A 25,760-nucleotide genomic window follows, 5' to 3' on the forward strand; every position below is an offset into this window, starting at 1 on the left:
ATGATCACCGGTCTCTAATCCGAGCCCATGGTCCTCAGGTAGGCCTCAGACCACAGCAACTGCCTGGTAGGTCGCTGAACCCTAGCTCACCATACGTACCACCCACAGAACTTCTGATTGGAGGAGATATCTCCGATCTCCTCTCTGGCTCAGACTCACTATTTAAGCCAGGAGGGACAGAAAGTTGTCTGACCAGCTGCTTGGTGAGTCTTGGTCTTGCTGCTGCATTGGACACTGTTTTTCTTGCCTGACTTCTGTTGTTGTTCCAGATCCCTGCTTCTATGCCTCACCTCTAGCTAGTGAGTCTGGCTCCAGCCCTTGGTTTGACTCTGTCTCTGACCCCCTGCTCTGGTTTCTGACTCCTGGTCTGCCCACCAGGCCTGACTTCCTATATCCTGGTCCATTGCAACAGTTCCCAGAAAGCTCACAGGCTAGGATTAAGCAGACCCGTACTAGATCTGAGGCCAAATTTTCAAAAATTGGTCTCACATTTTGCAATTGCAATTACAGGTGGAGTTTTGTGCTGTGTTACTCAGGCCCCCCACTTACTGTCACTTGACAATCTAGTTACCTGGTTTGTGGCTGCAGATTCTTAATTTTAAGGGACCCAAACTGTTTCTGCAAATAAACAGGGGTGGAAAATTATACTCATATAATTAATGGGGTGCAGTGACCGAAATCTGACAAAGTTAGCCCTGGAACACCACATCTCTATCCATTACAATTATTTGTATCACTGTGGCACCCAGAAGCCCTAGTTATGGACCAGGACCCCATTGTGCTAGGTGCTGTACAAACACAGAACAAAAAGACAGTCCCTGCTCCAAAGAGCTTACAATCTAACTCAGTGGTTTTCTAACTGTGGGTCACGACCCAGTACTGGGTCGCGGAATGGAAGGCACTGGGTCATGGCAGCTCTGGTCAGCACTGCCGACCGGACCATTAAAAGTCCCATCGGTGGTACTAGCTGTTCTGACACTGCGCTGCGGCCAGAAGCCGGACCTGCTGCTGGCCGCTAAGACTAAGAGCCGCACCTGCTGCTGGCCGCTTCTGGGGCGCAGCGTGGTCAGTGGTGCCAGGACAGGCAGGAAGCCTGCCTTAGCACCCCCACTGTGCCACTGACTGGGAGCTGTCTGAGGTAAGCCCGAGCCCCAACCCCACACCCCAATGCCCTGCCCCAGCTCTGAGCCCCCCAAACCCAAAGCCCCTTTGTGCACCCCAAACCCCTCATCCTTGGCCCCACCCCAGAGCCTGCACCCCCACCCCAGAGCCCTGACCCACTCCTGCACCTCAACCCTCTGCCCCAGCCCTGAGCCCCCTCCCACACCCCAAACCTGGCATCCCCAGCTCCATTGGGTCGTGGGCATCAACAATTTTCTTCAACTGGGTCGCCAGAAAAAAAGTTTGAAAATCATTGATTTAACTACAAAACAAGACACCACAAATGGATACAGACAGACTGATGGGGGGAATACAAGGAAACAGCATGGTTAGCCTGATAGGCAGTGAGACTACCAGTAGCCTAACTGTTGTCAAGCTTTTTTCGGCATCATGGCAAAGAGGAGTTTTGAGGAAAGACTTGAAGGAGGATACAGAGTTAGTTTTGCAGATGTTTATAAGGAGCTCCTCCCAACTGAAGGACAGCATAGGAGAAAGCACACAGGCATGATCTCATTGATACAGTTAAGTCAGTCAGCGCCAAACAAATGGCAATAGATGTTCATAGATAGATGATCATAGATTCCAAGGCCAGAAGAGACTATTGTAATAGTTTAGTATGACCTCCTATATAATGCAAGTCATAGAACGTACCATAGCACTGCTTGCTTCAGGAATCCATACTCCTTGCCCATCCTCTTTTCTATATGATAAATATTAAAGTATACTGTAACTATGGGTTTTTCCATCCAGGACACATCGCTGTAGCTTACACCCAGGAGTTGCTGGGCAAAACAGAGCTTCCAGACAGACTGTTGCAATATTCCTTTTTGGTACATATTACAACAGAATATTGGGACTGTCAACAGGACAGTTCAAATGCTCTTTTGGCACCGAATGGTTTATACAGTAATGGCTCAGGGGATTGCTTATGGGAAATCCAAAACCTTTCACCTCTAGGTCACTGATTCGAGTCCAGCACAGGCTGGTAGCAACCAAAAGCTATAACCATCTGTTGACTCTCTGGTCACTTTATTGTGAAATGAGTTGTTGATCTCACACCAGATCCTAACAGATGGGTATCCCCATGCCAGAAAGTTATTGTTTCAGCTTGCCCTCCTGCCAGCAGGGATGCTATGATTGCATGGGCAAGAACATAACTCAAGCTCACTCCTAAAGGTAGTTGCTGCTAGGTGAGGGTTGAAGTGGCTCGAGGAAGCTAGCACTGCTGCAGCCCATGCTGGAAGTGTGGGGAAAATACAGAAAAATAATAGCAACGTTCAGCACTAACATTAGATCTCAAATTGCTTCACAAAGTTGGATAAATATTATCCCCAAGTCAGAGAGATGGAGTGAAGGGCCTGAACCTGCTCTCTCTAAAGTCAATAGCAAAAACTCCCCTTTCAGTGCAGGATCGGACTCTAAGGACCTGACCTAACGCCCACTAAAATCAATGGCACATTTCCTACTGGAAGCAGATTTGGGCCAGATTTTGAAAAATATGCTGGTGCTTAAAGATGCACCTACTAGGATTTTCAAAAGGCACCTAGCTCCCCTTGAAACTGATGGAATTAGGCATTTGGGCACTTCTGAAAATCTCACTAGGTGCCATCTGCATTTTTAGGGGCCTAAACACCTTTTGCCCAAGTTGCCCAATGAGTAGTTAATGCCAGTGAAGGATCAAACCCTAGTAGAGCTGGGAAGATAACCAAGGTCTTCTAACTTCTAAAGAGCACTTTGAACTCCAACACTAAATTAGTGCGCACACACACACAGAGAAAAGCAAGAAGCTGAAAAGTATAGATTCCTCATCTGGAATTAAATCTGTACAGCATCCATAAAGGATTTCAGAGTAATATTTTCTTAAACACAGACATTGTACGGATCAGAGGAGGAAAAAAAGTGTGCCCAACAGCAGCAAAATATTCAGGATTTGGCACGTATTTTTTCATCCAAAAGCTTTGTGGGGAACATGAGAGGTACTCAATAATCTCGAGGCTTCTGTAATGCTGTTCTCCCAACGCTCTGAAAGCCCTTTACGTAACACATTATACAGCGCCTAGCACAATCGGTTCCTGGCCCAGGGCTAGAGCCCCTAACGATACCGCAGTAATAAGACGAATGATAAACAATACCGCACAGCGCTCACACCAGCCAGGGGCTCTTCCTCCCATTCCATAGCCCGTTTAACCAAGGCGCAGGAAGCGGCTAGAGCCCAGTCACACCGGTGTGGCTCGATCCACAGAGCAAGAGTTCGCCCTGCACCCCTGGGCCCGCGCCACGAGTCAGCAGCAGGGGCAGGGAGGACACCCACGGGTCTGGCTCCTGCTGCCTGCGGGCCACTCCCCGGGGCGCGCGCAGCGGGGGGGGGGGGGGGGGAAGGGGAAGCCCATGAAACTTGCCTGCGGTTCGGGTGGCCCCCAGGCCGCCGGCTCCAGGCACCGGCCACTGGGGACGGAAGAGCATTTCCTTTCGCTTGCAAGAGCTCGCCACCGAAATTGCACACTCCTCCCGCCCTTGCAACACACGGGCTCTTTTTGCAACACCATTGTTCGACCTACCTATTTTTATAAAGCGAACTCCCCCCTCCCCCACAGCACATCCCCCCCCCCCCCCCCCCAGTGCATCCCTGGCGAGCAGCCACTGCCCCCGCGGCTGCATCACAATCCCCGCGGAGGGGCGGGGGGACCAGGCAGGGCGCCTGCGCGCCGCCTCCCTCCCGGCCGGCCGATATAAAGCGGTGCGGGGCGGCCGGCCGGGCTGTGCGGGGCTGCGCTCCGCTCCGGTCTCTGCCTCCCACGGACGCCACGGCCCCAGCCGGGCGCGGTTATGGACCTGCCTGGGGGGCGCCGACGCTGAGCCATGATGAAGACCATCATCGCCGCCTACTCGGGCGTCTTGCGAGGTAACCGCAGCCTTCCTAGCGGCCACTCCCGCGGGGCCATATGCCTCTGTATGGACCAGCCGCCGGCGAGCCTCGGCGCAGACGACCCAGGGCGCTGGAGTGGGCCGGTCTCGGCTCCTGGCTGTCCCCTTGTCCCCCAGCCCCCCAAAGTCTGGAGGGGGCTGGCAGCCGCATTAGGCATTCTGCGCCCCCGCCCCCTGCGCTGGGTTTTGTTTTTTTTTTCCCGCCTGTTGACTGTGTGACTGACCAATATGCCTGCTGGAGGGGTGTTTGGAGCATGGCTCTGGGGCAGGTGCACTGGCTGGCTGCTTGGCTTTTCGTTTTGGGAGGGCTGCTGGGGCCAGAGCCTTGGAGCTGTGTGTTGGGAGGCTACTGCTCCCTCTCCCCCAGTAGCAGCGTGGCAGTGGGTCTCAGCCTGGGGTATGGGTACCCTGGGGGTACATAGAGGTCTTCCAGGGGGTACACCAGCTCCTCTAGGTACTTGCCTGGCTTTACAGCGGGCTATGTGAAAAGCACTGTTAGTACACACTGAAATTTCATACAGACAAAATGATCAAGCTGGCCATTTTTCAGTAACCATGTGGCTGTGACACTTTTGTGTTTTTATGTCTGATTTTGTAAGCAAATAGGTTTTAAAGTGAGGTGAAACTTAGGGACCTGTAAGACAAAGCAGATTCCTGGAAGGGGCACAGTAGGCTGGAAAGGTTGAGCGCCACTGCCGTAAGGAAAAGAGAAATACTTGGAGCATTGTTTGCAGCTTTGGGAGGCTTCCATGGGGGGGGGTCTGTTTGGGGTCGACTCTTCAGCGAGCCTTGGAAAAGATGTTGGGTTTGTCGACTCTGATGCCTCACAGCCTGTTGCAAGAGTCTCTTTCTGGGTTTGATGTGTTCCTGAGGTTCTCATTTTCCTAATAACGCATGGGATTTTGTGTGCGAGGGGAAGATGAATATAATAGCTTTTATTATCAGCCTTGTGGATGCAAATGACCATTTCATTGGAAACTAGCTGTGGAAACTTGATTTAGTTCCTTAAATGCTCCTATTCCTATACTCGTGGCAGGAGGAAGAAGCTGGAAAGAAGTGACTGATGTCCATCTCCCTAAAACATCTTAAAGATTAAGTTTTTAAAAATAGGCTTTTATCCAGGGCAGCATGGGTTAGTGGCTAAGACTTCCTTTCACCTTTACCCACCAATACAAAACTCTCCTCTCATTTCTGTAGTGAAATGGGGTTGGTGACCCTCAGCTGTGATGAGGAGAGAGACCTGAAGGAGACTTCCAGCTTGACAAACTATTGGTTTATGTGTTTCAGAGTAACAGCCGTGTTAGTCTGTATTTGCAAAAAGAAAAGGAGTACTTGTGGCACCTTAGAGACTAACCAATTTAACACGGCTGTTACTCTGAAACCTGTCATTATGCAAGGCACTGCATTTAGCTGTATGGAGGGGAGATCTATCAACTGCATGAAAGTATTAAATTGGTTAGTCTCTAAGGTGCCACAAGTACTCCCTATCTGTTTATAGACCCTGAACACTCCATCTAGGGAGGGTCGAACCTTTACCTCAGGGTTGAGGTCACTGGACGGGCAATGTGCTGAAGCTCGTGTTATAGCTGCCTTGGGTGTCAGTAAACAAGGCCTCTGAAGGTACAGCAGCAATAAATTAGCAAGTGCAAATGTTTACGCCTCAGAGCCTGCTCTCTCCTCTTTAGAGAAACCGGTTTACTGGCGTTTTAGCAGTGATGCGGGGCTTCCACACAGGTAGTTTTACATAACTTTGATAAACTGAAACTTTAAAAATCACCCACACTTGATGATCTGTACCACAGTGTGGCCTGGAGACCCCCTTGTGCTGTACACGTACCGGTTGAGATGGCGCCTGCTCTGAAGAGCTGAGTAGACACTGGACAGAGAGTGGGAAAGGAAATGGCGGCCCTGAGGTAAAGTGACCTGTCCAGGCAGGGTTTGCCAACATGAAGAGCTGTGTGGGAGGGAACTCCCACTCTTCTGACTTCTATTCCAGTGCCCTGTCCACTAGCATGCACTCCCTCCACTACTGTCCTTGCCTCTGGATTTCTGGTCTTCCATGTGTCTTTTGGGCTCCAATCCTGCAAATAGCTTTGATGCGGATGCCTGTGTAACACCGACAGACCCTGCTTGTTGGAGGGTGGGATCGAACCTGGATGCGGGGAGGGATAGCTCAGTGGTTTGAGCATTGGCCTGCTAAACCCAGGGTTGTGAGTTCAATCCTTGCTATTTAGGGATCTGGGGCAAAAATTGGGGATTGGTCCTGCTTTGAGCAGGGGGTTGGACTAGATGGTCCCTTCCAACCCTGATAGTCTGTGATTCTGTGATCTCTGGAGCTAAATGCTTGAGCCTCTACTGCATGAGCTAAAAGCCACATGGCTCTTAGCTGAGGCTGTAGCAGACTCATTAATTCTAAGTGGCCTCGGTGCCCCTAGAGGGGACAGAACACCACACCCAGGAGGTGTGTGGAATGGAATCAGGAGGCACCTACACAAAGCTCTGTGTGAGCAGTTCTGATTGCAGGGTCTTGGAAAAGACTGTATCTTGCTCTCCTGGTCAGCACTAAGAACACTGTTGGCCCTTAATAAATAAAATCAAGAAGTTGTGGTAAACTGACAAAAGCAGAGATTTTCCCTGGTGCCATTTGGAGATGAGAGCCTGTGACATGAGCTGACAGTGCAGTGTAAACTACACTACTCCACTTTTGGACTTCACTTTTTACTCTGTTAAGAAAAGACTAAATCATTCATGGAAGGTATCAGATATGTAGCACTGACCTGATAGACCACAATGGCACCTCCTTTGTGAAGCCCATTCTGAGCCAATATTTTATTAATGTATTTAGGGCATGTGCATATTTTAAAGTGGCCTGTTTACATACAGTGTAGTTGGCCTTAACTCAAAATAATCTGATGTAGAGATGGAAAGCTGTCTTAATTCTCTCACGCAGGTGAGTTTCCCTTCAGGCCTGCACTGGTGCATTTGCAAATTCTCTTCTACAAGTATGACTTGTTCATCTTGGAAGGAGGGTATTGCTTTGGTAAGTGTAGCTTCCTTCCAAGGTGAAGTTAATTAAATGTCACCACTTTCTAGGCTTGCAAGCTGTTCACAGCTCTGTAATTAGTCAGAAGTGACTGATACCTTGGTGGGGGGGATTTTAAAAGCCTGTCTGTAAAAAAAAAAAAAAAAAAAAAAAAAAAAAAACAAGGAGGACCCCATCCAGAGAAAAGCTGTGGAACCTTGTGATTCCTCCTGTACCACTGGAATGAGTTTTGTCTTTTACAGAAACTGTTTGGTGGGATTCACCTGGCAGAGCACAGGGAATTTAGAGGCAGTGTGACTTAGTGGGTAGTGGACTGAGCTGGTAGTTAGGGGTCCTGGATTATATTTCCCAGTTCTGCCATTGATCTGCTGCGTGACACTGGGCAGATCACTTCACCTGTCTGCCTCTGGTTCCCTCTTATCCTCTGACTTTGTCAATCTAGATTGTAGCCTCATTAGGGCAAGAACTGTCTCTCACTAGGTGTTTGTGTAATGCCTTGCATATTGGGACCCTAGTCTGCCATAGCTTCCAGGAGCTGCCCTAATACAAATAGTCACTTGGGGTCTCCAGGCTTGTCCTCTGAAAAGAAAAGTTACCCCACTCGAATAGTGGGATCAGCAGTGATGCCCAGCACTGAGTCTGTTTTGTTTTTTTTTCCTTCTGCTCCAGAAAGAGGTGGGCAATGGAAGTTTTTGGAAAATGTAGGGGACAGTTTCCTGGTGCAAGTGCTGGAGGAGCCAGCTGGGGGGAGCTTTTCTTGACCTGCTGCTCACAAACCGGGAAGAATTAGTAGGGGAAGCAAAAGTGGATGGGAATCTGGAAGGCAGTGACCATGAGTTGGTTGAGTTCAGGATCCTGACCCAAGGAAGAAAGGTAAGCAGCAGAATACGGACCCTGGACTTCAGGAAAGCAGACTGCAACTCCCTCAGGGAACTGATGGGTAGGATCCCCTGGGGGAATAACAAGAGGGGGGAAAGGAGTCCAGGAGAGCTGGCTGTATTTCAAGGAATCCCTATTGAGATTACAGGGACAAACCATCCCGATGTGTCGAAAGAATAGTAAATATGGCAGGAGACCAGCTTGGCTTAACGGTGAAATCCTTGCGGATATTAAACATAAAATAGAAGCTTACAAGAAGTGGAAGATTGAACAGATGATCAGGGAAGAGTATAAAAATATTGCTCGGGCATGTAGGAATGAAATCAGGAGGGCCAAATCATACCTGGAGCTGCAGCTAGCAGGAGATGTCAAGAGTAACAAGAAGGGTTTCTTCAGGTATGTTGGCAACAAGAAAGCCAAGGCAAGTGTGGGCCCCTTACTGAATGAGGGAGGCAACCTAGTGACAGAGGATGTGGAAAAAGCTAATGTACTCAATGCTTTCTTTGCCTCTGTCTTCACAAACAAGGTCAGCTCCCAGACTGCTGCGCTGGGCATCACAACATGGGGAATAGATGGCCAGCCCTCTGTGGAGAAAGAGGTGGTTAGGGACTATTTAGAAAAGCTGAACGTGCAAAAGTCCATGGGGCCGGATGCATTGCATCTGAGAGCGCTAAAGGAATTGGCGGCTGTGATTGCAGAGCCATTGGCCCTTATCTTTGAAAACTCGTGGCAAACGGGGGAAGTCCCGGATGACTGGAAAAAGGCTACTGTAGTGCCAATCTTTAAAAAAGGGAAGAAGGAGGATCCTGGGAACTACAGGCCAGTCAGCCTCACCTCAGTCCCCGGAAAAATCATGGAGCAGGTCCTCAAGGAATCTATCCTGAAGCACTTACACGAGAGGAAAGTGATCAGGAACAGTCAGCATGGATTCACCAAGGGAAGGTCATGCCTGACTAATCTAATCGCCTTCTATGATGAGATTACTGGTTCTGTGGATGAAGGGAAAGCAGTGGATGTATTGTTTCTTGACTTTAGCAAAGCTTTTGACACGGTCTCCCACAGTATTCTTGTCAGCAAGTTAAAGTAGTATGGGCTGGATGAATGCACTATAAGGTGGGTAGAAAGTTGGCTAGTTTGTCGGGCTCAACGGGTAGTGATCAATGGCTCCATGTCTAGTTGGCAGCCGGTATCAAGTGGAGTGCCCCAAGGGTCGGTCCTGGGGCCAGTTTTGTTCAATATCTTCATAAATGATCTGGAGGATGGTGTGGATTGCACTCTCAGCAAATTTGTGGATGATACTAAACTAGGAGGAGTGGTAGATACAGTGGCAGGTAGGGATAGGATACAGAGGGACCTAGACAAATTGGAGGATTGGGCCAAAAGAAATCTGATGAGGTTCAACAAGGATAAGTGCAGGGTCCTGCACTTAGGACGGAAGAATCCAATGCACAGCTACAAACTAGGGACCGAATGGCTAGGCAGCAGTTCTGTGGAAAAGGACCTAGGGGTGACAGTGGACGAGAAGTTGGATATGAGTCAGTGTGCCCTTGTTGCCAAGAAGGCCAATGGCATTTTGGGATGTATAAGTAGGGGCATAACCAGCAGATTGAGGGACGTGATCGTTCCCCTCTATTCGACATTGGTGAGGCCTCATCTGGAGTACTGTGTCCAGTTTTGGGCCCCACACTACAAGAAGGATGTGGATAAATTGGAGAGAGTCCAGCGAAGGGCAACAAAAATGATTAGGGGTCTGGAACACATGACTTATGAGGAGAGGCTGAGGGAACTGGGATTGTTTAGTCTGCAGAAGAGAAGAATGAGGGGGGATTTGATAGCTGCTTTCAACTACCTGAGAGGTGGTTCCAAAGAGGATGGTTCTAGACTATTCTCAGTGGTAGAAGATGACAGGACAAGGAGTAATGGTCTCAAGTTGCAGTGGGAGAGGTTTAGGTTGGATATTAGGAAAAACTTTTTCACTAGGAGGGTGGTGAAACACTGGAATGCGTTACCTAGGGAGGTGGTGGAATCTCCTTCCTTAGAAGTTTTTAAGGTCAGGCTTGACAAAGCTCTGGCTGGGATGATTTAGTTGGGGATTGGTCCTGCTTTGAGCAGGGGGTTGGACTAGATGACCTCCTGAGGTCCCTTCCAACCCTGATATTCTATGATGGGGGTGTAATGAATTCAAAATTTTTCCTCTAAGAATCTTCTGTGCAACGATTTACACCAATGCTAGAAATGGGTTGAAGCCCAGCTGAGAGTTCCCTGCATGGATTTGTCTAGTATAGACAAACTTCCTGTGAAACTGTCTTTGGGCTGAGGAGCAGTACCAGACTGCTGCTGGCACTGAAGATGCTGCAACTGACTGTTCCTCCCCTGCTGGTTTTTGGCCCAGTGGAACTGTACTGTTGCTGGGTCTTGCCACGCACATGCTTACCTGAGTGGTGCGTTGCACAGCCCTACGACCCTAGAGTGTGCAAGTGGTGCAGAGCCCTGGACAATCCTGATAAGCTGAAAGTCCAGGATCTGGGGGCCTCTGAATGCGGCAGGGTCATGTGCACATTTTGTTGCCTTTTGGGTTACTGCCTTGGAGAGGTAGGAGGGAACAGCCTAATGTTCACCAGAATGCATAGATTGCCTCAGGTCTGCATCTAGGGGCTGCTGCTTGGGAACCGTTGGGGAAAAATTGCTTCCGCTTTTCACCCACTGTCTGTTCACCTGCCTCCCGCAGGGTCCCCTGGCCTGTGCTGGGTGCTGTTATTTTCAGCAGGCGCTAGTTTCCATCTGGGAAGTAGCAGCCAGCAAGAAGCTGGGAGAGGTACAGCTGTATGTAGGGCGGAGCGGCACTGTAGCACAGACCATCTTGTTTTTCAGCTGCATCTCTTCTCTTCTCCTTGCTCAAGGAAGGGCCCTTGCTTCCCAGAACTCCTCAGTGGGCCCCCTCCAGCTCCTTTCCTAGCCTGATCCTCCTGGCCAACTCCATCTTGACCCTGTGTAACCACCTTAGCTCCTCTCCTGCCTGAGCCCTTCCCTCAGCTTGCCTCCCTGGTTTCTCCCCCTCAGGCAATCGTGCCTTTGGGGGGTGCAGATCAAACCGGATTAGTGAGAGCTGTGCTGCTGGGGTATATGTGCAAATCGATGGGCTGCCTGTGAAGTCTGTGAGCGTTTGCACTGTGCTGGTCTGTTGTGCGCAGCGGGAGCAACGAGGCTCTCGCAGGCAGCGCTCTAGAGCAGGCGGTGATACTGTAGCTGGACGTGAAGCCTAGTTGGCTTGGGCAAAGTTTCATTCTAGATCCAGGCTCCAGACATTTGCCACCAGGCACTATAGGCTAATCTGGCCCTGCTTAATGCTGTGTCCTCCAGCAGCCCCTTCTTCCTATAGTAATTCTCTGGCTTTTGGCACTGGCTGCTGCTGGACTGAATCTGTTCAGAGCTGAAAGTGGAACCTATAAAATAGCTGTGGTCTGCAGAAGTCTAGCAGTTTTTTGCACTGTGGAGTCTCTGGCTCCTGTCCCCTTTTTTGGGGGTGGGGGGTATAAAGTCTGCTTGGGGCAGTCTGTTCTAGGAGGACACCAATGTAGAAGACTTAAAGGTATTTACACTAGTGCAGTTTACCCAGGTTCAGCACCAGGATAAGATGCACTAGTACAAATGAAAATGCACTGTTGTCAGTTGTGTCTTCACTAGAGTTTGCACTGGTGGCTTAAAAGTCACTATCGGACAAGGCTTAAGGAGCAACAGCTGTTCTGCTGGTAGTTTGAGATACCAAGTGGGAATGGGAAGAGGCTGTAGTAGGAACCAGAATAGGTGAGTGATTTGACTGCAGAGAGGGAAGTGATTGAAGCCAGGCAAAAAGGCTCTAGCAACTCTGTATCATAGATCACTTTAAGATTTTACCTGTGTCAAGGTTCCTCCCCCACTCTGAACTCTAGGGTACAGATGTGGGGACCTGCATGGAAAAACCTCCTAAGCTTCTCTTTACCAGCGTAGGTCAAAACTTCCCCAAGGTACAAAATATTCCACCCATTGTCCTTGGACTGGCCGCTACCACCACCAAACTAATACTGGTTACTGGGGAAGAGCTGTTTGGACGCGTCCTTCCCCCCCAAAATACTTCCCAAAACCTTGCACCCCACTTCCTGGACAAGGTTTGGTAAAAAGCCTCACCAATTTGCCTAGGTGACTACAGAACCAGACCCTTGGATCTTAAGAACAATGAACAATCCTCCCAACACTTGCACCCCCCCTTTCCTGGGAAATGTTGGATAAAAAGCCTCACCAATTTGCATAGGTGACCACAGACCCAAACCCTTGGATCTGAGAACAATGAAAAAGCATTCAGTTTTCTTACAAGACGACTTTTAATAAAAATAGAAGTAAATAGAAATAAAGAAATCCCCCCTGTAAAATCAGGATGGTAGATATCTTACAGGGTAATTAGATTCAAAAACATAGAGAACCCCTCTAGGCAAAACCTTAAGTTACAAAAAAGATACACAGACAGAAATAGTTATTCTATTCCGCACAATTCTTTTCTCAGCCATTTAAAGAAATCATAATCTAACACATACCTAGCTAGATTACTTACTAAAAGTTCTAAGACTCCATTCCTGGTCTATCCCTGGTAAAGACCAGCATATAGACAGACACAGACCCTTTGTTTCTCTCCCTCCTCCCAGCTTTTGAAAGTATCTTGTCTCCTCATTGGTCATTTTGGTCAGGTGCCAGTGAGGTTACCTTTAGCTTCTTAACCCTTTACAGGTGAGAGGAGCTTTCCCCTGGCCAGGAGGGATTTCAAAGGGGTTTACCCTTCCCTTTATATTTATGACAACCTGTTTCTGTCAAACAATCAGTAATGCTACTGGAGTTCCTTATGTGTCTGTCCTTACTATTCTTTGCCTCCACTTAAAGGAATAACTCTCCATCACTACTGTCTTCTAGAAAATACACTTCAGTGCCTGCTTCCTTACAGGATGGTACTATTCAGGAAGTCTTTAAGATCGACCAGTCTGTTTCCAGGTCTGAGCAGCATGCAGTACTTGATGCAATATTGCAACATATCTACTCTCCAAAGCTCTTTGGATCCTTCTCACCAAGGGAATAACGTATGAAGGCTACACCAGCTGTAGATTATAGTCCAGCACAGTTCATAATCCTGCTGGAAGGCTATCTTTCAGAAGCTTAGAAATGGGCAGGCTGCCACAGAGGATCAGTGGCTGTATAACTGCTATTCAAGCTCAGGCTGAATTAGAATATACAATCTTGTGGAACTTGCCAGAGGAGAAAAGGAGGACGGGGTGGAAAAATGGTGTGGAAAAATCTATCCATAAGTACCTATGAATCACTGAGTTCAGTGCTGCTGGTGGTGGTCTCCCCAGTCCTTCTGATTTACTGTCATGGGGTGGGGGTGCAGGGTCTTTGAGCCTCATGTGATCTTTACAGAAAGTCTACTGCATACATATTCAAGCCTGAAGGGAATCTGTTCTTCCTCTTTAACTTTCCTTCAAGTTGACAAGCAGTGTGGTTCCTTAACTGAAAACAGAGGTGCCTGGTGCTTTTTCTGCAAAACTTTCAGCTGTTCTTGGCCAGAGATAAAGCAAGGCAGATGCACCTAATTTTTGTGCCCTTGATAAAAATGCAGAAACTGTCTTGTTGCCCAGGTAATTCCCAAAGTGCTAGGTGATATAGAGAAGTGCTTCAATTGTTCCTGCAGTTGGGCATGGGCAGTGGTGTAGATCAGTGTCCTGACCCTGTCACCTCAAAGAGGTCTGCCTGCTAGACAGGATTGCTAAGAATGTGCTCCATATTATTGGATGGGAGATTGTGCTATTGGTAGTCCCATTCCTGAAATGGTGTTCTGGAATGGGTGGCCATAACTGCAGCCAGTAAACATTCCAAAGTGGAGCAGATAGCGAATGGGACCAAAGAACAGTTACTAACTGTCTTATTACTGCTTCAGTAGAAGATGATAGCTCCTATTTTTGCAGGATTAAATTTTGGACCCAGGGAAGAGATTAATGTAAATGGTGATCAAAGACCAGGTCAGTCCATATCTTCCTTGCTTCCCCTCATAAATGGGCTAACCCTGAATGTCTAAGTAGAACCCGTCTCATTCTCTTCCAGACATGGAAAGGGGATGCTGGGGGCATGTGGGCTTTTTTCTTAAATTCTAGGGAAATACATTCAGACTATACACTAGTAGCTTAGAATATAACACTTTTATGGCTGAACTATGAGCAGTCCTTCTGATCAAGTCAAAATTTGTCACCTCTGTTACTCATGTAATTTACAACACCTAGTACTTGGGTTGGGGGAGGGGACTCCTTGGCAAACTCCTTGCAATTGTTGAGAGACTTCCTGTGAAGAGAAGACAAGGAAGACTTACACTTAGTTACTGGTGGCACTAAACTGTGTAGAGTAGCCAACTTGGAGGTATGTTGTAATTCACCTTTACAAATTATCTAACCTCCTCTGGGATCTCTTAACAAACCTAGTACTACCAAGAAGTCTTACCATGAACTGCAGTATCTCTGATATCCCAGAATACATCATTCTGTCCCACACTAATGGACTGGAAAGTACTAAGTCAGAATTCTAAATAAGTAATCTAAAGCTTTCCATGCCAAAAAGCTGGTTAAGCATTCAGCACAAACTTGAGTTTACAGTTCAGGTTATCCCTCTTGAAAAACCCTCTGAATTACTTCTGATTAAACACTTCATAACTGGTTTTTATTTTGTTGGATTAATGTTTGTAATTGAGTAACTTTCAGAAAACCAAACACTTAGCAACCTGTTAAAACTCCTTCTGATAAATAGCTTTTCATTGCTGTGCATTTGCTCTGGAGTATGTATCACTTCACCGTGAAGCAGCAAATCCTAGCATACATGATGCATAGTGCAGTTTCAAGCATAGGTGTGTTGGTGGTAGCATATTACCAATCTGCAGTACCCAATATTAGGGGTTGTCAGTTAAGTAAATAGCCCATCTGTCTGTTAGTATCCAGGAAGAGCTGAAGAAGTCTACAGGAGATTAAACAGGTCCTTGGTTCAGGAGAAAGAGGGTAGGGACCCACTCCAAGAGTGGAGTGTATAGAGACTTACTCAAGGTAAGTAAACATACCTCTGAATAGCAGCACCTTCAACTATACTGTGATAAAAGTACAAGGATTAGGTTTCCATGCTTCTGGTATAAACTAATTGCTGGCTGTCTCCAGAAGGAAACTGTCTCACAGGGTAAGGTATTGTGCAACTATGTCTTCCTCTCCAGTAACGGGCATTGAGCAGGCTTTTGGAGGCAGGATGCTGGACAAGAGTGGTCTGTACCACTCTGATCATTGCAGAGGAGCTGTTAAGGCTCACACTAAGGCAGTTTGGCTTTTGCAAAAACTACAGCAGTAGGAATTCTCCTGGATCTGGATATGCCAGCAGCCATGCTCCTGGGGAACTTTGCTGGATGGTATAAGGTATACCCTAATGCCGAGTTCTTCATTGTTTGCAGGTGTAGAAGCTTTCTCTTGTCTCAGACTTGAAGATGCCTTTGGTTTAAAGGATTCAACAAAATATCCTCTGACACAATATGGCTACTGCGGCGGGCAGTGTAGTAGCCTGGCTTGCAATTCCACAATGCATTTGACTTATAAAGACACCCCCCACCCCCACCCCCCCTTTTTTTTTTTTTTTAAATTTTGCTGCCTTCATCTCTTTACGATTGTGTTGCAATTATCCCTCTTAGCAAGCTAAAACAAAACCAGTCCTGAGAAGCAGTGATAGTCAAGCTATCTGTTTTAGATGACTGCTACCAAAGGTTTCAGAGTAGCCACTGTTAGTCTGTATTCGCAAAAAGAAAAGGAGTACTAGTGGCACCTTAGAGACTAACCAATTTATTTGAGCATGAGCTTTCGTGAGCTACAGCTCACTTCATCGGATGCATCCGATGAAGTGAGCTGTAGCTCACGAAAGCTTATGCTCAAATAAATTGGTTAGTCTCTAAGGTGCCACTAGTACTCCTTTTTCTTTTTGCTACCAAAGGAAGATCATTCCCCTAATTTTAGGTACATAATTATCTCAAACTGTAATCCTAAATCTGCATAGTCTCATTCACTCCCCCCGACTTCTAAATGCCTGTGATTTATTGAATTCCTTTACAGACTTCAGTTACAATTCAGCAGATGCTAATTGTGTACTGTTCAGCCTCCTTTTCAGACAGGGGGCTGGTTCTTATTTTGGATGTGTCCACTTGAACACATGGCTGTTTATCCCCAGCTAGGAAAGTTTCCCCCTCCTCTTGGGAGGACAGGTTGCTAGGCAGACTTAATGGAATTTCCTTCAAGCTGATAACCGTAAGGAATAGCTACATGTTTAACTTTCTTCTAGGGTTTGGTATTGCTAGCATCAGAAGTGAGATGAATATCTTGCATCTCAACTATAATACAAGAATCCAACCATACTAATGTTACTGCTAGAGGCTCTTTACAAATATTAATTCTTGCAATGCCATTACATCAGGTAAGTATTTTCCCACTTCTGTAAGCAGAAACCTGGTCAGCTCCCACTTAAGGCAGAGTTTTTCTTATGGACTTAAATGGAAGCAGGATCACATGCAAGATAAGCAAGATGTGTGGGGGAAGGGAGGCTAAATAACATGTTGAAAGACATGGTCATCATTGTTGGAGCTGAGCCTCAAATTAGCATCTACCTCCAGTACAGTGCTGCCTCTCTTTCATACTGACTTTATAACTAAAATAGTGAGGGGACACAAAGGATTACTGCAGAGTTGCTGGTAACCTTCCCCACCACCCAATACTAGCTGGGAGTCTTGTGCCTTTAAAGGGGCACTGCGCTTCTCTTTGACTATCTTACTGACTAGCCTTACTCGCAGCAGCTGAAATTACTCCAAGGTACTTTCAGTTTGTTTATGCACCTTCATCAAATGCACCCACCAGCTCCTCAAAACAAGAAGCTGTGAGTCTTTGACAGCAACAGGGAGAGAATGTAAAAATGCAGTTCTAAAACCCTGCCACGTTCTGTTGGATTTGGGGGTCCAATCTTGTATTGGAGACTACTTCAAATTCATTTAACGTCTCAATTAAACCTAACTACTACAAAACTAGCATCCCTCACAAAACTGGGGACGCTGTCTTCCCTTCTCTTGTGCTGCCTCTAACATCCTGTCTAGTATGCTTGCAATGTCTCTGGTTAGCTACTTGCAGCTTCTGTCCTCTGAATTTGGACCTGCATCTGACTGTTGTATTTGCATGTGAATTGTAAGTGCAGGGAGCCCCTGCAAGTGTGACAGGTAGCAGTGTGCTTACTCCAACTCTTAGAAGGTCTGCATGCTCACACTAGGTCAGTCACATTCCAACATAAGGATTTCCTCAGATTTGCCTAGTAGCAACCTTCAAAGGAGGTGGGTGAGGTGAATCCTTTCCCCACAAAGCAGTGTCACCCTCCCCACAGTCATGTAGACTGAAGAGGATTAGTAGCACTTTTCTGGGTGGACCATCCAGAGGCAAGGTGCTCCAGTGGATTGAACTGGGAGTCTATTCCCAGCTTGATCACTGACCTGCTGGGTGACCTGTGGTAACCTCTCTGTTCCACTGTTTGCATACCACCTATTGCAGTGGGGCCCTGACTGGAACCTGGGTGCTGCTGTAACACAAATAATGGGAGGCTCTACAGAGGCTTAGTTCATTTGGGCTGGGGAGGGAGGAGAGACGCAGTTAGGACTTCCTCTGTCCCTGGGAAGTGCCATTGACACCTTAGTCACCTCTTCATAGCCCCCGTGACACTGGAGCACATGCTCCATAACCAAGCAAGGGGCTTTGTTTCCTTGCTCCTGATGCCTGCAGAGATCCTGTCCCCCAGTGACAGCTGCAGAGGGGGGGGAGGAGGAGGAGGAACCTTGAGAGTTCAGTGGCCTCCCAGTACTATATGAGAATGGTGCCCTGTATGGGGAGGAGCTTGTGTAGCTGGGAGGTGTCCTAGACAGTAGATGTACTTCTAGACCGTATATATGTGATGTTACAAAGTCATATGCCTATTGCCCTGTCAGTGACACTTCTCTTGAGTTCTGTTCCCCCTCCCCCCCACCGCACATGTCTTTCTAGACAAAGCTCCCAGTAAATTGGGAGATCCCCACAGATCTTAGATAATGAGTGGTATGAAGTTGTCCCCATGGCCTTCCCTGTGCTGTTCCATTGATGTGCCTTAATACTCTTTCAGTCCTTAATGCCTCTGCTGGGACTGTCAGCAAGGGGACCAATTAGTATAGACTGAATTTAACATGTCCTTTAGGAACTGAACTGAGACTCCTCCCTCAAGCTAACAGAGTGCTTGTCTGCCTTATGACCATCTTGCGCTAGATTGAGGCCAGTGACCTGCCATAGGAGGAAAGCTACCTATCCAATTACTAAAAGAAAAGGAGTACTTGTGGCACCTTAGAGACTAACCGATTTATTTGAGCATAAGCTTTCGTGAGCTACAGCTCACTTCATCGGATGCTTATGCTCAAATAAATTTTAGTCTCTAAGGTGCCACAAGGACTCCTTTTCTTTTTGTGAATACGGACTAACACGGCTGCTACTCTGAAACCGATCCAATTACTAACTCTTGTACTAGTTCTCCCTGTGGAATAGTTCAGTGCCACCAAACACACTTCTCACCTCTTATGGAATCTGACTTCACATAAAATTGCATGGCTCATTTCAAAGGAAAACTTAAAAATGCTTGTGAACTTGTGGTTGGACTTATGCATTAACACTGGCTTCTAGCTAACATTGGTGAATAGAATTTGTGGTTTAAATCAAACTAATTGAAAGGTTACATCTCAAACTTGGAGTGAAACAGGGCATTTTTTTATCGAAATCATATTAGAAGCTAGCACCTGCAAGTGTGTTCCTTCAGACTCGAGGCTGCTTGGCAAGCCATGAACAGCTGGCCTTAATTTAAACCTGCTATGGTGTAGTTAGCAGTACATTTCTTGTCACTTGTTCATGCTACGTTTATCTTATTAAAAACTAATCAGGACTTGATGTTTGGTTAAAGCATCCATGTTGCTGTAGGGTAGAACTATCTCCTAAATTCATACTATACCAGTAATCGGTCACTGACTTCTGCAGCTTTTACACTCCTGGTCAGTGCTCTGGATACATATTGGTACCTACTGCAAGCAAAAGATTTGAATGCTGACAAATAGCATTGTATACACTTTTAAAGCTTGTTGTGAATTTTTAACCAGAAGCCAAATTCCTTTTACACTTGGAATTTCCTGTCTTGATGGATCTGTAAATGTGTAACTTTCCAGCTGTCATCTTCAGGTCAAAAAACTTCTTGTAAGTAACAAACAAAACTTTAACTTCCAAAAAATCTGGAAGAGTGTCTGAATGATGATCAATGTAGTGCAGTTGTTTGCTTTTTGTGGTTTGGTTTATTGGTCTGTTTGCAAACTTGAAGTTGACATTGTCTCTTTAAGAATAATTCTCAATAGTTTGATCTAGCATAGGATTACGAATATGGATTAGTTTTTCAAGTTGTAAACTGGGGAAACTGAGCAAGTTGCCTTTGGCCTCAGGGTGTCACTGCAGTTGGCAGTCAGGTATGGAAAAGATTCCTGGGCAAACTGCTGGACGTGTTAGTACACCTTGCAGTGTGACCATCACTGGCTTATAATGTAAACTTCAAAGTACAAGGGAGGCTGAAAGGACACTTGGAGTTTTAATGTTTACTATATAGGGTTTTGGTTGTATGCTCCATTACTGCACTTGGGAGCACTGAAGAGGATTTCTGCTGCTTTGTAGCAGTAATGGCAAGTATTTATAAAACTGCTCTGGTTAGTTCTAATATAACAGGTTTCCCCTTCAGGCTTTTTTTCTTAATGAGATGACATCCAAGAGACTAATGTAAACTACATAAATCCTGTTTAGTCATCTTAAACCAGAAGTGATTCCTGTAATCCAGCACAGACTTCAATGTTCTATGACTTCTGTTTTTCACCTCAAATGAGGCTTTGTTCTAAATGCATGTACAGAGTAACTTTCTTTTTATTTTTCTGTTCTTAGGTACTGGGTCAAGCATCCTCTCTGCTCTGCAGGATTTATCCTGGTTGTCCAAGTCCAAAGTAGAGAAGCAACTTCAGATTATATCTGTGCTGCAATGGATCCTTACTTTCCTTGTCCTGGGTAAGAAATAACTTTCATTCAAAAATGAAGGTTCTTGATTAAAACTGTCCTGGCAGAAATCAAATCATGGTCATGAACAGCTAAGGTAAAACCTATTAGGTCTCCCTCTGTTGCTTAAGAACAGGGTGTTACTATTGCTAGATAAACAGAACACATAGGAAGGATTACTACACACATGTAAGCAGGGCTGATCTATAGGTATTGGAGCACAAGGAAGCAGATTTATTTTAAAATCCTCCCTTCTGTACAGTATGTGCTCTGTAGATAAACGTATGTGTTGCCATGAATGCTCCAAACATCGTTGAGAAAAGTAACAAATCTGCGTTTCTAGTGGCTGCTTCTTACAATATATTCTGAGCTTTGTTCGGTCTAGTTTGTAATCATCTCTCGCAATGTGACTCTTCTCTGGAGATTCCAGAACTCACTGTTGGGGAGTGCTTCCAGCTAGCTGTCTTATTGGTGACACTTGTGCACCTGCCATGTCAGTTGCAAAGACTCTTCCTTACTGCTTTAATACCTTCTTAGTTAAGTGGAGCTCTGAGTAGGAGGAAGAGAAGCATTTTAGTTTTTTGTCTTGATTAATAATGCTAGTATTAAAGTAACTCAAAGTTGGCTAGTCTCTCTGAGCACCTGGATTGCATTGTCCATCTCACCAAGTCCGATTTGAGCCACTATCAGCATGTCTGTTGTCAGATAATTCCTATATACTGCCTGTTGGGAGTTTCCAGCTGAATTTCCTCTTGTTTCATCCCAGACATGTCAGTGGGACATAGGGAATTTTTTCCCCCTCTCCTAAATTAAAATCAATGCTAGCTGCTTTTATATGAGAAGTCCCAGCATGGTGCAAGGGTGTGTGTGAGGAACTTTTGTGATGGGAGACATCCAGTGCACTGAGAGTCTTACCTGTGATGCAAGAAAGTTGAGCCAGCAGCAGAATCTCCTCCACATGAGGCCCAGTGACCCTGCTGCAGTTAGAGGGAGAACCTGTGGACTCTGAGGTAGGGACAGGGAAATAACTGCTCTGAAGTAGGCTGCTCTGGATGAAGCTTTGTCTCAGCCCTACTGAAGGCTTAGTCTCAATGTGATGTCACTAATCTGTAACCACTAAATCTGATTTAGTTTAAAAATCCTTAAGTATGGCAGGGTCAAAAGTCAAGGGGTGTTAATGCTGATCGAAATACCCACTCTGCAAAAATGAGACTTTAATGCCATTTCCCCTCTTTTTATCCCTCTGGCAACTCCAGGTGTGGCTTGCACTGTAATCCTCATGTACATACTCTGTACAGACTGCTGGGTGATTGCAGCTGTGTACTTGGCATGGCTGGTGTTTGACTGGAATACACCAAAGAAAGGTAAGTCGTCGAGACTGCAGTATGCTGACTCTTCTTAGAGTGGTAGAGGCTTTACATAGGACATGCAACCAAATGTGCAAGACTCCCCATTATAGAAATTATGGAAACATGTATGTGTTGGGGGAGAGCTGGAGGAATAGAACACTTGTTGGTTTGTGGCTGGCTTGCCGTCTAATGTGGCTTGTCTGTCCATGGCGGGGGCAGCCTGCAGTAGCTGGTGCCTACTAGTTACTCCACACGATCTTTGTGTGGACGCTTACTGTGCCCTGAGCGCCTTTGTGTGCATCAGCCTAATGCACTCTGGAAGTGTGCAAAACTAAAGCACATGAGAGCACTGTTAGTGTGCAGCAGTGTTCACACAGGGAATTAGCACAGAGTGGCTAATGCACTTTAAACTCACACCATAGCTTAGTGCGCACTGGCTTCCCTGTGTAGACTAGCCCGTGTATCCTGCCTAACTGTCCTGGGAAGTGACTGCAAATTTTCTTATCCTTATAAATGTGTAGCCCTTCTCTAAATCCAACAAAGACCTTGTAGCAATGTGTTCCACAGGCTAATTACTTGTCTCTAAACTTTCTTACAAGATTCCAAAGTCCTCTGTTTGAATCTTGCAAGCCAAATTTTCCCTGCGCTTTTGCCAAGTCAGGTTTTAATTTGAAGTCTTTACAGTTAAGATCAAGTGGCTGCTTTGGTTAGTGATGCACATGTTGTCAGGGGTTTTGTTTTGAGTTACTATCTGATGGGAAATATGTATATTGACCTACTGTTCTCTGGAAACTAATTGAGAATGATCAGCTCTTAGTTCGGTTGACACACTTGAATACAGTTTTCCTCTGCTTGTAAGCTTTCTTAGTAGAAAAAAGGGCTTTTGTAAACAGAGGGCAATTAGGACTTAATGTCTCAGCCAGACTTTAACTCTACATAGCTTTCAATGCAAAAAGATACTGGTTGAGCTAATGGGACTTCTTCAGCTGAAGAAACTGAGGCAAAAGATGGTAAACATGGATGTCTTGACACTACAAACCCCTGTGTTCAGTTCTTCTGTTTACATGGCACTGGAACTTGGGGACTTCTGGGTTCAATTGTTAACTCTGCTATGCTGTTGTTGCTTGAGGCCTGACTCTCTTCAGAAGTGCAGAAGCCAAGGAGAGGTGCAGGTGTTCCATACCTCTGAAAACGAGGCCTGAACCTGCTTTGTGCAAGTCTCTACCTCCCAGGGCTGTAGGGCATCTGTGCTGTCCTGAGATCTTCTAATGGGCATCAGTGGTGTTGACCTTCCAGACTGCTACTGATATTCTCAACTGCACTTTCTTCCCTTTTTTCAAGGTGGAAGAAGATCCCAGTGGGTCAGAAACTGGGCCATATGGAGATACTTCAGAGACTATTTTCCAGTACGGGTAAATAACCTTTTCTTGCTCTACTCCTGACTGTACAAAGGGCTCTTCTTCTGTTCCTCTTAAAAATTTGTCTTGTGATAACCTCTTGGTTGTTGTGTTTTTTTTTTTTTAAAACAAAAACAAACAAAAAAACAACCTCTTTGACATGAGGAAACTAGCTCTTGTTCTGTACACAGGCCTTATTTTATCCTTATCTGAAACTGAAAAACCAAGATAGGAAAATGTCCTTTATTTAGGATCCCATCATATGATGTGTGTCTCTGAAACAGTCTGTTTGCACTGCAAACTTGATGCATCCCTAATTGATTCTGATAGGAATGTCATTTGTTTGAGATGACTCTCCATTGACTCAAGGCATCAATTTGCCTTGGAGAAATCTGGTGGTACAAGATTATCCTATAAACAATGGATTTTCCTGTTCACACATGTTTCACTGGTGGGGAGGGGTGAAGTGAATGCTATCCTCTCTGCATCTTGTACTCTTCATTTCAGAGAACACTACCTAAGACCAAGATCTAGTCCATTGCCTATAAGGCTCCCTGGTGGAATAGGGGGTGATCACTTCTAAACTTTAATTTTATTTTTAATATGCAAAAGCCCTTGGAGGGAGGCAAGAATCATTTTTATTGCACCTGCTTGATGGCATGGTAGCCTCAATAAATAGCTTTTCTGTCTCTGGGCTCCTGAGATGCTGTTCAAGTTATTGGTAGCCAGGGTTGAGACTTACCAGTTTTCATTAAGAGCATAGCACTTTACAACTAAAGAATTCAAGGCTTCCTGTATGCCACTTGGTAGCACAAGACCTTGGAATTAGCAGGATTCCACTTCACAGCACAGTCAGCAGATGTCGGTGGTAGCTGTGGAAAGGTCTTGGAGTTAAAGGTCTTTATCTCTAACAAAATGGACCTGCACCCCCTGGAAATAGCAGCCTGCTCCACTTCAGCAGTGGCCAAGTGTTTGTAGCTAATTTGGGAGGGACTCCAGCACTGGGGAAGTGGATGTGACTTGGATGTGGAATCCCTCTCCTCTTTATCTTGCAAATGCTCTCTGATCCTGTAGCCTATGCTCCTCCCGCCCCATGCAACCAGTTTCTCAGCTAATAATTCTGACCCAACTAGACTCCTTGCTTGAGGAGAGGAAGGACTGGCAAGTTCATGAGATGGGGGGAAAACATACATGGAAGTAACCCTGCTGTGCAGCTAAGGACTCTTCAGGGCTAGTTAGAAGGCTTGGAACTGGGAAGAGGTCTGTTCTCAGAATGCCTGTTGGAGGAAGGGTATGTAGTTCTAGGTACTTATTCTAGGAATGCAGTGGTAGCTATTAAAAAGTCAGTATTTGCTAACAGATACTATAGATCAATAATATTGAAAAATACTGCCCTTATACTTTGAATAGATGTCTGTTGGCTTTTCAATGGTGAGCCTTGCTGGCCTTGGCAATCAGAAGCATAGCTCAAAACTAAGCACATCAAACAACAATAGCTTGTCAAAACTGTAACTCCCAGGGTTTTCTACTGGAAGCTTGTTGAATACTTCCTATGGGATTTCTTAAACCAAGGTGACTCCCTGCTGACTTGCCATCTCCCTACAGCTACCCTGGAGAGCATGTACTGCTCCTTCACTGATCCTTGGGCCTTGCACATAGATGGTGAATCTAGATAAACATTTGTTTATCAGCCACATAAACAGTGGAATGTGAAGTCAGCAACTGATTCAGCACAGAGTTGGAACACCTGTGACAAATATCATGCAGCAGGCAGGCATGGGGGAAGAGGATATTAAACAGAGGAAAAGCCATGAGCTCGATGCTTCCGGCTGTCCTCCACTGGCTGTGGATTCAGTCTTGGCTAGGTTATCCTCTCACCCTGAAGTCTCGGCACCAGACACCTGCCTCTTTGACTTGTGCAGAGAGCACAGCTCTTACGAAAAGCCAAAGTGGCAAATGGGCAGGACCCTTTCAGGAAGGGCTGTCAAATCTGTGGCCACAGATCCCTCTTGCTGGATCATGCAGGAATGCTGGTGTGATGCCTGCTACTCGGACTGCAATACTGCAGCATGTGTAGTTCTCATCCTGGGTTCTCTTGAGCCCTCTTGTGTATCCAGATGATTCCCTATCTATTGTCTTTGGCATGTAGCTCTGTCTCTGTCCTCTGGTCTTCATTCCCTCCATAAGGACACATGCCTGATCTAGGCATGCTACCCAGCCCTGTCAGATTCAACACTCCTGGTATGATAAGGGTGTAAGAAGGCTACATGCAATCCTGAGCTTTCCCATTGGTGGGGTCCCATTTCAACGGCAATGCAGGGGCCACTCTATAGAGAGCTGGGGACAAAGTCCTGCTTATCTAGAACTGTGCAGCATCACATAGCTAATGACCATGGCTGTCCCATGTAAGGAAACAAATGGGGGCACCCTGGTGCCTCGGCTGCCAAATGGCCCTGGTGCATTTAGAAGCATGTTTGGAAAAATGCCTGTTACCTACATGACTGGGTAAGGCGTTCTGGGGGTGGGGGGAAGAGCTACAGGCAGGGTGGGGCTATCGAACAGCCAGCAACACAACTAGCCCTTTCTCTCCAGAGTTTGGAAGCAATGTGTACCTTTTTAAGCAAGAACCATATTCCTGTACTCCTGGTACTCTATAGCCAGGTTCCTAGCATGGACAAGGCCACAATGTCCTGCTGCTGATGGTTTAGCTCCACTGGTGATAGCAAGTATCCTTCCCTCCAGGCTGAGCATTCCCACTTCCCAGAAAAGCGATGTTCTGTGCACAGCCCCCAGAATGTTCATCATGTGGACCTGCTCTGAGAGTGACTGGAAGACACTGGCCTTA

General features: G+C 46.3%; 1 protein-coding gene across 1 annotated transcript in view; it reads left to right on the forward strand.

Annotated features, from left to right (window-relative positions):
• Positions 1 to 3,877: 3,877 nt before the first annotated feature.
• DGAT2 (diacylglycerol O-acyltransferase 2) overlaps positions 3,878 to 25,760 on the forward strand; it is a 39,563-nt gene continuing 17,680 nt past the window's right edge. Inside the window, exons 1-4 of the mRNA XM_084617577.1 lie at positions 3,878 to 4,063; positions 20,062 to 20,181; positions 21,426 to 21,533; positions 22,860 to 22,930. Coding sequence (XP_084473703.1) covers positions 4,021 to 4,063; positions 20,062 to 20,181; positions 21,426 to 21,533; positions 22,860 to 22,930 — 342 coding nt within the window. The 5' untranslated portion in view covers positions 3,878 to 4,020. The remainder of the gene's footprint in view (positions 4,064 to 20,061; positions 20,182 to 21,425; positions 21,534 to 22,859; positions 22,931 to 25,760) is intronic.

Source organism: Lepidochelys olivacea (genome assembly GCF_965140295.1).
Source record: "Lepidochelys olivacea isolate rLepOli2 genome assembly, chromosome: 1".
Lineage (NCBI taxonomy): Eukaryota > Metazoa > Chordata > Testudines > Cheloniidae > Lepidochelys > Lepidochelys olivacea.